This window comes from Parasteatoda tepidariorum, chromosome X1, assembly GCF_043381705.1.
Source record: "Parasteatoda tepidariorum isolate YZ-2023 chromosome X1, CAS_Ptep_4.0, whole genome shotgun sequence".
Taxonomy (NCBI): Eukaryota; Metazoa; Arthropoda; class Arachnida; order Araneae; family Theridiidae; genus Parasteatoda; species Parasteatoda tepidariorum.
This window is the reverse complement of record NC_092214.1, coordinates 66,865,427-66,878,110: the sequence shown is the minus strand read 5'-3', so window position 1 is coordinate 66,878,110 and position 12,684 is coordinate 66,865,427. Positions and strand designations below refer to the sequence as shown.

The following is a 12,684-nucleotide window of genomic DNA, read 5'->3' as shown; positions in this document are numbered from 1 at the left end:
ATTTGAATAGTTTAGCGCAGATGATATCGGGAGTGTCACTCCTTAGTCATGATGGGTTTTTTTTATGATTTTAGCACAGATAGCATACATATGCTTTTACCATAGATAGCATATGTATGCGTTTTTTGTCAAATTAAATCTGGTTAGCGTGCAAAACTAACACAAAAACAAACATGATATTGAGCATGACTAGAGCAAAAGCTGGATTTTGGGCTAAATTTTTCAATTTATTATAAATTTTGCATTCCTGTACTCTTAGCTATCTAAAAATACTCAACCTTTGCTTGTACTCCAATTATTTACTAAATTATAGCTGTTTTCGTGAAAAGTGATAACAGTGGATAGACTTATCATCTTAAGTCTTTAAATGCATTTATCTTAAAGTACAATACACGATATCAAACACGATTTCCCATGTTGTTTTTAGAATAATTATCTGTAGAATTTCATGAGTGTTTATGATTAGAGCACACATGTTTTGAGCTACAGACTAAGGGGAAAATGTAGAATTTCATTTTCATGCATGTTTTTTCGCAAAGAAATGTGCGAAAATAAGATTTTTTAAGTACATTGATCCCTAATTTTGCAGTATATGCATTAGCTTTTAAAATAATAGTTCAAAATATAATTGAAGGCCTTCTAAATAAAATCTTCAAATTATTTTTGTTTTAGGCTACAGAAATTTTTGACGGAGTTAAGCGTATATGTAAAAAAATGCCTTATTTTTACCTAAAAATGGCCAATTACAGAAAAAAATAAAAAACATTTTTTTTTCTTTTTACACATAATAAAACAAATAAGATAATTTTTTTTAAAAATATGATAATATATAAAGAAAAGTTGTCAAAGCTAGTCGGATACGTTAAGAAAATATCCCAGTTATCAGGCATGCTTGCGGGAAACATTGCATTTTCATTTGGTTGGCCTGGAAAAGTTGACTAATTAACTATTTTTTTCACTGAGTAGAAATATTAGTTTGCTAAGCTTGTTTTATTAAAGACAGAATAAAGACATTAAAAAAACTTAAAAAAAATCTTTCTCCAGTAAACCTTGATTTCTCCCTTTTTTTTTATTGCAGCTTTGCATTGGCTCTTAAGCGCAATATTTTGCTTCTATTGAAAACTTAATGATCAGGCCTACTTTCACTTCTTTAGTGTTAAAGAAAGTATATAAAAGCCGGTGCAAGTAAACTTGTTTCATTGATGATCATAAATTCTAAAATAAACCCTGAGAAGCTGAATTAATCCTCGATCGGTTTGAGAACGCTTCTACTCTTGATTTGCGAATGGTGGATCATTCTCGTTTTTAGAAGGTTTTAATAGCCTTGCTTTGCAAAGGCAGATTCAATCAGTAAATAAAATGTTGTTTATGCAAGCTTGATGTAAACCTCATAGCGTGTAAACTAGCATAGTTAAATTTATCATTTTTTCAGGCTTGCATCGCTTATTTGAAATAATTCACAAACCTTATCGATCTTTATGATAAAGGTTATTGCTGACATTTAAGTCAATCTTACACTTCTATCTAGGATATGATTTAAGATATTGTATTAGAATTGAAATGTTTTCAATTAATCGTGAAATTTTTGCCGCGATAGTTATAAAAATGTTGAAATGCAATCAAACTTGAAGCCACTTTGTTTGTAAAATAAACTTGAAATCAACAAGCTGTAAAATCTGCGATTTTACAGATGGTAATAACTAGTTTATGCAAGAAAAAATTATTATTATCATCATTGAGCCCTGTTCCGCCCCCACCAAGGGGCATCCAGGGGGTACTGATAGATTACAAACATAACACAGAAAACTGTGCAAAGCACAGCATGAATTACATCTTGAAAGAAAAATTTAAGAAGTTGAAATGTAAACATATGAATTGGGAGTACCGATTCCAAGAAGGTTAGGAAATTATATCGTATACCTTCAAAGCAAAGAACAAATGACTTCTTTTTCAATATCCACTTTTGAGCCGTCATGGCTCAGAGGATAGAGCCTTCGCCTTCCAATGAGGTGAACCGGGTTTGAATCTCAGCTGGTCGATACAAATTCCGCATCCGGCTTGCACCAACCACAGTGCTGACTTAAAATATCCTCAGTGACATACGGATCATGGGTTAGAGTCCCCTTGCCGTCAGGATTACTGTGAAAGGTTTTCGATGTTTCCCTCTCCATGTAACACAAATAAGGGTTAGTTCCATCTCAAAAGTCCTCCACGAAAGCAAATTGTCTCTCAATACTTGATCCAGGAGATCTCTTGTCTTCTGGATTGGGTTCAAAATTACAAAGATACGGAGATGAATATTGGTAGTCATAAACCCAAAAATCGGAACTGCTGTTTAACTACGGATATAAAAAATATCCACTTCATGATGTTCTTAATTAACTACGAAGAAATAGACACACGAAATTGACAATGAGCATAACAGCAAATAGGAATTTTAAGATTCCGAGGAATCCTAGTGAACTTTGATTTCGTTTAATGAGTTCGTTATAACATTTTGATTAAGGACATAGCCACTTCTGGCTCTTGAACTATTAGTCTACATTTCTTCAACTAATATTCTGTTTGATACTGAGTTTTGCACTTTAATTTATTTTCACTAAGTTTACTTGAGATTTTTGACCTATACAAATTGAATAATGCTGCATGAAGTTTCAATAGCTGATTTCAAAGCAAACTGTCATTATAGGTTTTCAATATAGATTCAATAAATCTTAACATTTATTTATTGAAGAGATCAGTTAAATGGTTATTAAACATTATGGGGAAGTACGTTGAGTAACATTATCATAAATCATTCATAATATTATGATTTTTTGGTCCATTTGGGATAAAAAAAATCAAGTTTTATTACAGCATTGAGCTGCTGTCTATAAGAATATCTTACTAAAGATATTCAACTTTGCCGGTAGTAAATTATTGTAGTTCATTTACCCGGCACTAGAGCTGCTCAATGGGCTATTGGTGACGGTCTGGGAAGCATAACTGAGGATGATCCGAAGACATGCCATCACAATTTTGATCCTCTGCAGAGGGGATGGCACCCCCGCTTCGGTAGCCCGACGACCTGCACGCGAAGTCGAGCACATTACGGTAGAACAGTTTAACGAGGACCAATACCGCCCACCCTTGGAATTTATGCAAACTGATCCAAGTGGTCACCCACCCACGCACTGACTATAGCCAGTGATGCTTGACTTCGGTGATCTGCTGGGAACCGTTTCTTAACAATCAGTCCACTGAGTTTTCTGTTTCACCACTGAGAGGTAAAACAGAAAAATAATTTTTAATTCCTAAACTTACTTAATTACTATTTGTTTTTGACCCTTAGCAAAATTTGTTTGCCAATTTGCAGATATTTAAGCAAAGTGCATATATCTGCATATGATGACTTTCAGAAATTCTAATTAATGATTTTTAGTTAAAAATTCTCTATCAAATGTTGACTTTCAGAAATTCCAATTAATGCTTTTTAGCTAGAAATTCTAATTAATGCTTTTTAGTAGAATTTTGAAAAATAAAGAATTTTAAAAAGAAACATTTAAAAAAAAATTAACTCTTAATTCCCGAAAACTCAAGGTGCTTGTTTATAGAATGCAAAGCAATTTTTCCCATTTCTTAGCTTTCAATTATTCCATTATTTTAAAGGGTATACAATTTTTTCTAAAATTGAAATAACACATTTTTTGCAAATTTTTTTTTGTGTGTATAATTTTTATCTGCTAAAATTTCTGTACACAAGTTAGATACATTCTAACTTTTACCGTTATGGTGTCTGGCTATGCAGGGCTGGCAACTTTCTACGCTTTTTGTAAAAATGTATTTGAACTTATTTCGTTGCAGATTCACGAAATCTTCCTTTAATTTTATCTTAGAGGGGGATGCGTCACTATGCACATTGGAAATGGAAAAAAAAGAAAGAATTAATGTTTCTAAACCGACAACCATTACGACGTCATAAATTTAAACTCGTGCTCCAGAAACAAAAGCTCTTTTGACTGTAAAATAAAAACTTCCAAGAACGAAGTGCTGCAAATTTTAATTGCGTTTTACAGGATTAGAAAACCTTATAATTTAGTGATGAAAATATGTTCTCTTTCTTATGGTAATCGAGNCACAATGGGCTATTGGCGACGGTCTGGGAAACATCCCTGAGGATGATCCGAAGACATGCCATCACAATTTTGATCCTCTGCAGAGGGGATGGCACCCCCGCTTAATTAGCCCGACGACCTGCACGCGAAGTCGAGCACTTTAAGGTAGAACAGTTTAACGAGGACCAATACCGCCCACCCTCGGTCCCTATGCAAACTGATCCAAATGGTCACCCACCCGCTCACTGACTATAGCCAGTGATGCTTGACTTCAGTGATCTGCTAGTAACCGTTTCTTAACGATCAGTTCACTGCGGGACTACGGTAATAAATAAAGAAACATTTTATGTGAACTTTTTATAAATTTATTAAGAATTTATAAATATATTTATTGAACATATTACAATTTAGTGTCATTCTTAGTTATTTCTTTGTGGACTGTTTAATGTGAAAAAAAAATATCGTATAACTCCTTTTTTTCAAAATAGGTAATTTTTTTTTAATTTTTAATGATGCGTTTAAAAAATAAATGTTTTTTTCTTATATTTAACTATGCATGTTATAATAAAAAAGTATTTTGGCAATATTTGGTTAATGAAAAATTTTTTTATGATAGAATATCGAAATTCTAGTATTTCATGATTAGATATACGGTTAAAATAGTAATATCATATATTAAAGTAAAGTAATAAATATCAAATATCAATAGATATTTATTCAAAATAGATAAATAATCGATAATAATTAAGTATTTTTATAATGATAGTAGTGATGAGATTTAGCTGTTCCTAATAAAGGTAAGTTCAAAACTGAGTTAATTTTTGTAAGTAATACCAGTCCAGAATGAAACAAATTATGAGTAAGTGCAGTTTTATGTTTTTTTATTTTTCAATCTCAAATTATATGCAAGTATTTATCATTGGGTAAGTATAACCCAAGGAATTGAAATTTTTTATGTGTTAACCATTATCATGATAATCATCACATTTGCTACATCATAATTTATTTTATATTACTCCCAGTCTCATACAGGTATGTTGAAAAAAAAGTAATTGTATTTAATATAATAAAATTAATCAGATTTTTAATTGATAGAATGTTATTGTTATGATTATTAGTCTTTTTTGAAAATTTTGAAAACTGTAAATGAATATAAACCTTTTGAAAATTTAAAACGATGTGTTTAGAGCTTTTAATTTATTTGTTATTTGCATTTTTTTAATAAAAAAGTAAGCATTAAGGTAACTGGGTTAAACATTTTTCTTACTAATCAATTGAGAACTTTTTATGCCTATAAACGCCATTTTTCTAGGGAAAAAATGCAGATTTTTTTAAGAGAAAATTACAGGTTATTAGAAGAGAAATTTGTGTATTAATGAGAAATTTCTATACCAAGATCTTCTAATTTGAAACACTCAGTTTTTTTAGCATGAATTAGGAAATAGCTCATTTTTCAAATTTCTATAAGTTCTTAAGAATTCCATAGCAATAATTAAATGATATCATTGGTGATACTGATACTAGGTTAAGTAGAATAGGCTAAAATCAGTGGTTTTCAGTGCTCGGTAAATCAGAATGTCAATAATGTTTGTTTACACTCTTCTTTATTTGTTGTTATTGAGGTTAATTTAAACTTACCAGAAAAAGCATAGCCTCAAACTGCTGTAAGTAGTTTTTCAAAGTCAGAAGAGATTAAATATATATTCGTAAAAATTGATTTTCGAGAGTACCACGCCCTTTTAAATTTTAGCATACCATGTGTTATATTGTATATTCTGTAATAAAAGACTCCATAATGGGTCGAATGTTTTTGCTCATTTTTTCCAGTTTTGCCATCAGAAGGACCTACACTAACTGGAGGCAATCAAGAATATCGTATAGGTGACACTGTAATTGTAAACTGTACATCTGCCAAGTCAAAACCTGCAGCCACCTTACGATGGTACATTAACGATGAACTTGTAAGTTTTTATTTCTAACTTTCAAACACTTTTCTTTTAACTTATGGTGATTAAAAGTGGGTGGGTAAAGATTCCTAAACATATGAGGAACGAAGGAAGGATCATGGACAATATCTTCTTCCTCTGTAAAGAACATAATCTTTTTTCTGGCAGTCCATTTAATTAAAAAGTAGTAATTTGTAAAAGCATAATGTTTAGCCTCAAATTTTTATTTTGTTACTTTATGGTAATGACTAAGATCTCTTTTCTTTGCTGCCCTGAAATTATAAATATATGTTTTTTAAGCCTTTTGTATTTCGATTATACTATTCAGAAATCACAACGCTGCGGATTCTTATACACAAATCATCTAAGTGGTAACGATGATTGACCAGTTAAGGAAACTCGGGTTGAAAGCAATATTAAAAATCATGAGTTTTTTATTGCATAAAAATAACTCAAATTTCTTTCAAATTGTGAATAAACTAACTTTTTTATCACCATTAGAAGCTAGATAAGACTTTGTTTCGTTTTTCCCGTTGAGAATTTTACTATGACTAAATTTACGGATATTATGAAGGTTCTCTTTTGCATAATCATTCTTTCTTGCTCCAAATTATTAATCGATGTAACTCTAACTTTATAAAGTATAACTGCATAACTGTTGTGATATTAGTCATTTTACTTTAATTTCTTTTCAGGAAATTCGTAAAACATTTTTTGAGAAAATAATTTATAATTTTCTTAAAAAATAATAAAAAGGGAAAATATGATATTTTTGTATTTTTTAATGAAATTAATAATATTTTCAGTTATGTAAACGAACAAAAACATGTTTTACACATATTTAATAAAGTTCTAACACAGGACTAAGGAGATATTTTAGAGCATTTTCATATACTTTTTAAAATGATACAACGGAATTAACCAGCATAATATAATGCAAGTATTGTTTAAAAAAAATTCACCCGAGGGCACTTCAAAATTCCTGCTAAATTGTATACTCAGTGTATTTACAGATTATTATTTTCTTACCATGATACTTTTGCATCAAACTGTTTGTCTTTTAAAACATTTATATGCAATGAATTTTAAATATCATAACATTTATATGAATATTTTTACCATGATAGCTTTCCATAAATCATACCTTTTAAAAGATTTGAAAAGAACGATTACACTTGAATAGTATCAAAATAATGATCATAACTTAATTAAAATTATTTTCTCAATAACTTAAAGGAACAAAATGCATCTTTTTTCGATGTTCAATATCTTCCACAGAATATTCGCTATGCATAACCATATAAATGCTTGTTTTCTTTTTCTAATGGAATTAGCCATTTATATTATCACACATTCTCGCCATTCAACATTGATTCATTCTTACGAATTTCTGTGTAAATATTTCGTTTATTTTCTCTAGTTGCGTTTAAATTCTTTTAGTATGACCTAGAAAGTATTATTACTTATAAAACTTAATTACAAGGATCACCTTCTCTGATCAAGTACGAAAAATGTATCAATATTAATAATATAATAATTAATAATCTAATAATTAATAATAAATAATTAATAATATAATAATTAATAATAAAATAATTAATAATAAAATAATTAATAATATAATAATTAATAATATAAAAATTAATAATCTAATAAATGTAAAGTAACACAATTATTTTTAACATGATATAAGTCTTAGGAGCAGCACTGTAATTTAAACAACGTGACAAAAAACCCAAATACGGTCATATAAGCAAATATGTGATCATTTCAGTAGTACACGGAGAAAAAAAAACCTGAAAAATTACCTTACTATATGGTAATGACATCTGGCTAAAAAAAAAGTTTTGCTAAATAAAACCGAAATATATGTCATTTAATAATTTTTTCGTTCATACAGTAACGGTTTACCAGAAATTCTGGTTTTCAAAACTATGGCGTTTCTTACTACCACATCACACATTTATCAAGAATAATTTTTTTTTTCCATGCTTTAAGGTATCATGATAAAATTACCACATTTTACCACATTAAGCAAATTTATCACATTTTACAAAACCACTTTTTATTATACATCTACTTAATACAGTTTATAATTTTCATTTATTTTCTACTTAAATAATGATGCAGTTGAATTTTATTAGTAGGAAATATGAACTTTAACTGACCATTAATAATTTCTGGTTCTCAAACATCAAAGAATGTTTTGGATTCTGCCCAAAAAACTTTAGAATCCCGAAAATATTATAATCATTCAAACCAGTATAACCAAAAGCTTTGGTATTCTCTTTTAATTATTTTCATAATCATCATCATCAATGACCCGACAGTACAGGGTGGGCCTCGGCCATCTCAAGAAGTTTTTTTCATGCTAACTGTTTCCCTGCAAGCTTCTTCCAGTTTTTAGTTTTTAAGACCAAAAGGACTTTTTCTCGGCCATCTATCCATCTCAAATTCGGCCAGCCTCTTTTTCGTGTGACTACTGGTCCAGCATTGATTATTTATTTTAATAAAGCATAAGAAAAAAAACTCTTTGTTAAAACTTTAAAAGAGTTGAAAAAACTGCAAAATAAAATTAGAAATAAATTAGTAGCTTTCTTTAGAATGAGGTTTTGGATTAGAGAAAATTAGAAATGACAGTAAAAATTCTTTGAGCTTTTAAATTTAAATTAGTTTTCTCCAAAAGTCTTGCAACTTTCTCTTTCTCACATTATTCTTTCTGAAAGTGAGAAGGAAGATTTAGAGTTTCAAAACGCATTCAGTTTCACCCGGCTATTCTGCACTAGATATGGATGCTTAAAACTTCAGTTTAATTTTAGTGTCTTATTTAAAGAGAAAAATTAGAAGAACAATTAAAAGCTTACTCTAATACTGCGAGATTGCAAACGAGTTAGAGCGGGTTTTATGCATAAAACGTAATTCAGTTTTGGATAAGCTAAAATGGAAATTTTCCGTTAAATGTGGTAAGTTTTAGAAGTTAAAAAAGGGTATTACATATTTTTAACAGAATAAATCAGATAACGTATTCAAAAAATTCAGTTTAAAACTTATATATATATTTTTGATGTATATTTTTGAAATAAATACATATTTTAGGAAATACTGATTCGAAAAAAAGCTTGTGCACGCATAGGATATCCGTTTGCATTTTATAAAATCAAAAAATTCCTTACGAATTTTTTTGTATCTTAAACACGTATAAACAACCTTTCAAAAGTTTAAGAGTAAAAAAAAATAAAAGATCGTGAACCATAGATAAGTTGGGAAAATATAACGATGCCTTCTGTTTTATTTTATGTGTTTATAATGTATAATGGATAAAAATAATAAGACTGAGCTTGAGAGAAGATTAAGCTTCAAATACTTGAAAATAATCTCAGTAATACCCATGCGTTGAGTATTTTTCAGAATTTCATCCGTAAGCCTGCATTGCAAAAAATTTCTGTTAAACAAACATAATAATTCTGTAACTTTCCTACTGAAAATTTTTTTTCTCTAAAACTACAGAAATTTACTGCTAAACTTCATCGCAATCTGTCAAAAAAGACGTTTTTCTGTTAACAAATAAAATCTGCAATAATTTATACAGAATGTGTTTGTTGGGTACAGATTTTTTCAGTTTTAAATATGGAAAACTTTGGTATCAAAGCAACAACAAATAATTTGATAAACTGAATCAGACGTACAAATATTTTCAATAGTGTTTCGTTACGGGAAATTTCTGTCCACGTATTTTGGTTTCCGTAATATAACAGAATTTCTTTTACAATATGGTTTTATACTTAGATTTATTACTTTTCATCATAGGAAACAACTGATGACATTGATATCAGCTATTATCAGCTATAGGTACTGTTTTTTAAAAGCTAATAAATCTCCTTAATGCAAGCATAAAATATAAAAACAACTATCTGTGTTTTCAAAGTCATATTTTTAATCATCCATAATAAAATTATCTGTTTTGTGGATTCAATTTATAATTTAGCCAGAAAATGCGACTTTTCCTCCTTTATTGGCTAGAACTGAGACATTTAACTCCTTTGTTCGTGTTTAATTGTAAAAGGTTTCGTGGGCTTAATCATAAGCCTGGTGAATCACATTCCTTCCGTGATACCCAATTATGGTCAATTATATCACCGAATATGTTTTGTACCCAAAGTCGATACAGAAACATAATATAAAAGCAGATCTTCAGAATCTATTATCGAATTTATTATAAGACCCAAACCAAAATTTTCTTGCCCTGGTTGACACTATACTGGTAATAAGCACAATTCGAAAAGCAAAATTTTTATATCAAAATGTTACTTTATATTGTTTGCAAATAAATAATTTAGAACATTTCTGAATTTCTACTGAATTCAGAAAAATAATTGTTCAATACAAAGAATAATCAATAGATAATAATATAAAAAGAAGATAGAGAGTTATTTAGAACTTTATTGTATCAGTCGAAATAGGGACCAACTTCAGAAATAATTACATTTCTTAAAAATATTATTTAAGTTCTTCTCAAAAAGTGATAAGGATAATTTTAAACTCTCCTTTTACAGTTCATGATGTTAATGTGCAGCAAATGTTTGATACTTCCGCAAATTACTTTTTTTAAGAAGAAATAACTCCAAAATGGTTTTCCTTTGAATTTAAGGGCATCGGATTACCCAAAATAATAATTTATATGAAAAACAGTCGACGCTGGGATCGATACGCGATTTTGTCGATTCACTATTTCCGTTGAAATAAAATGGCATATTGTCCCAAACACGTGAGTAAGCACTTTTAATTATTCAAAATATTATTTCTAAGATGAATATGGAAGTTTGAAATGATTACTTTCGATTTTACTTATAAAATAGTATGAAGTATACGGTATGTATTTGGTAATTTTTCCTTTTTGGCATAAACTATTAATTTGATATTTTAGTTTATAGAATAGTACTGATTCGATTCTTAAATTTGGACATGCAATAAATTGCTAGATTACTTATTCTAAAAATCTTGAAGCACGGGGAAAAAACATTCTGAAGGAATTTCCCTGTTTAATGGTGATGGCATTTCTGATAAAAGTAAATAAATAAAAAAAATAAAAATAAAAAAAAACGTAGTTCTGGGTAAGGTATTTAAACCATGCATTTGAAATCTTTTCATTCTTATCTTATATGGTAACATTTCATCAGAAATTCCGTTATTCAAATTAATAGTTTTTATTACCACACATGTAGTAAAAATACAAAACTAAAAAGTAAATTTAACTGAATAAATGAGTTTTATGCCATGCATATATTACTAATGCATTAATTTTTGGTATCGTAGCATAATTAATAGCTAACACTAATTAATTAGCATACTTGAGGCTTACTCTTTGAACGATTAAGGTTGATCTTATTACAGGAAAATACGATTATTAAAACAAAAGTTACAAGCTAATATTGTAAAGAACACTGTAAGCAATGGATGTGAAAAATTTCAAGAAACATTCGTCATTTTTTACGATAAAATTACCTGGTATATGCTCCGAACGGAAATTTCGTCTAAGTGACGAAATAAATCGTTACTTTTTCGAGAAGACAAAATAAAACGCATAATGTATCTAACTTTTCTAATCTTTAATGTGGGCTCCTTCCACCATTTAGTTGGGTGAATGACGCATGAGCAAAAACAGATACCAGAGAGATAAACTACACAAATGCCCGAAGCGAGATTCGAACGCGGGGTCTTCCTGGTCCGAGGCTCACTCCTTGACCACCATACATTTGGACAGCTTGTCTCATCATTTTGTTTTCAATTGTGTAGTTTTCATTCTAGTTTCGTCATTCTAGTTATCTAATTTCCACAATGCACTGCGATGAGCTTTCGAGTTGAGGAAGTATATTCGTCATATATTTGAGACTTCTCGTTTTGTTACAAATCACGTGATTTCGTGACGAAAGGATTCTCAAAATTAATGAAATAAAACTTAATGATTGCTAAATCGTCCAAAATGAGAGATTTATTTCAGAGAGGGAATGTGGGAAATTGTTGGGACTGTTTGTTTTCGATGAATTTTAACGTAAAAATATAATGATGTAAAGAATCTCAGATCTTTATTGATGAACTTGAATTTAAACAGAGAATAATAAGTTTGGTAAAATTATGGTATAATATGGTGATGACATTTCTGGTAATAAAAAACAACATAATTCTAGTTAATAAAACCAAAATAAGAGTTATTAAAACCATTAATTTTGCAATTTTTCCCTTCTTAAGGTAACAGTTTACCGGAAATTTTGGTTTTCAAAATTATAGTTCTTATTACCACACATTCAGTAAAAAATGCAAAAAAGTAAATTTAACCAAATGAATAATTTTCTACTTCATGCTTTAAGGTATCATGATAAAATTACCAAATTAAACCACATTAACAAAATTTCATCATAGATAATAACCATATTTTATTCTTAATTTTACCAAAATCATTGTCAAATCGCTTTGGTAGAAACCAACGAACGTTTTGTTGTTCCCATAGATTCAGAGACACGATTAATTTTACCATATTCTGGTAACTTCAAACATACTTTTTTTCTCCTTGTAAAATCTTTCTATAAATATTGTTCTTTGTGAAGCAAAAATATAAAAAAATCCCGCAGCTGAACTGCAAGAATAAT

At 29.3% G+C, this 12,684-nt stretch overlaps 1 protein-coding gene across 4 annotated transcripts in view; it reads left to right on the top strand.

Annotated features, from left to right (window-relative positions):
- Window positions 1-12,684, top strand: part of LOC107442210 (cell adhesion molecule 2) — a 277,323-nt gene that overhangs the window by 231,887 nt on the left and 32,752 nt on the right. For all 4 annotated transcript variants that reach the window (XM_016055710.3, XM_016055726.3, XM_071187557.1 and 1 more), the window contains one exon: window positions 5,922-6,055. In XM_016055710.3, coding sequence (XP_015911196.1) covers window positions 5,922-6,055 — 134 coding nt within the window. The remainder of the gene's footprint in view (window positions 1-5,921; window positions 6,056-12,684) is intronic.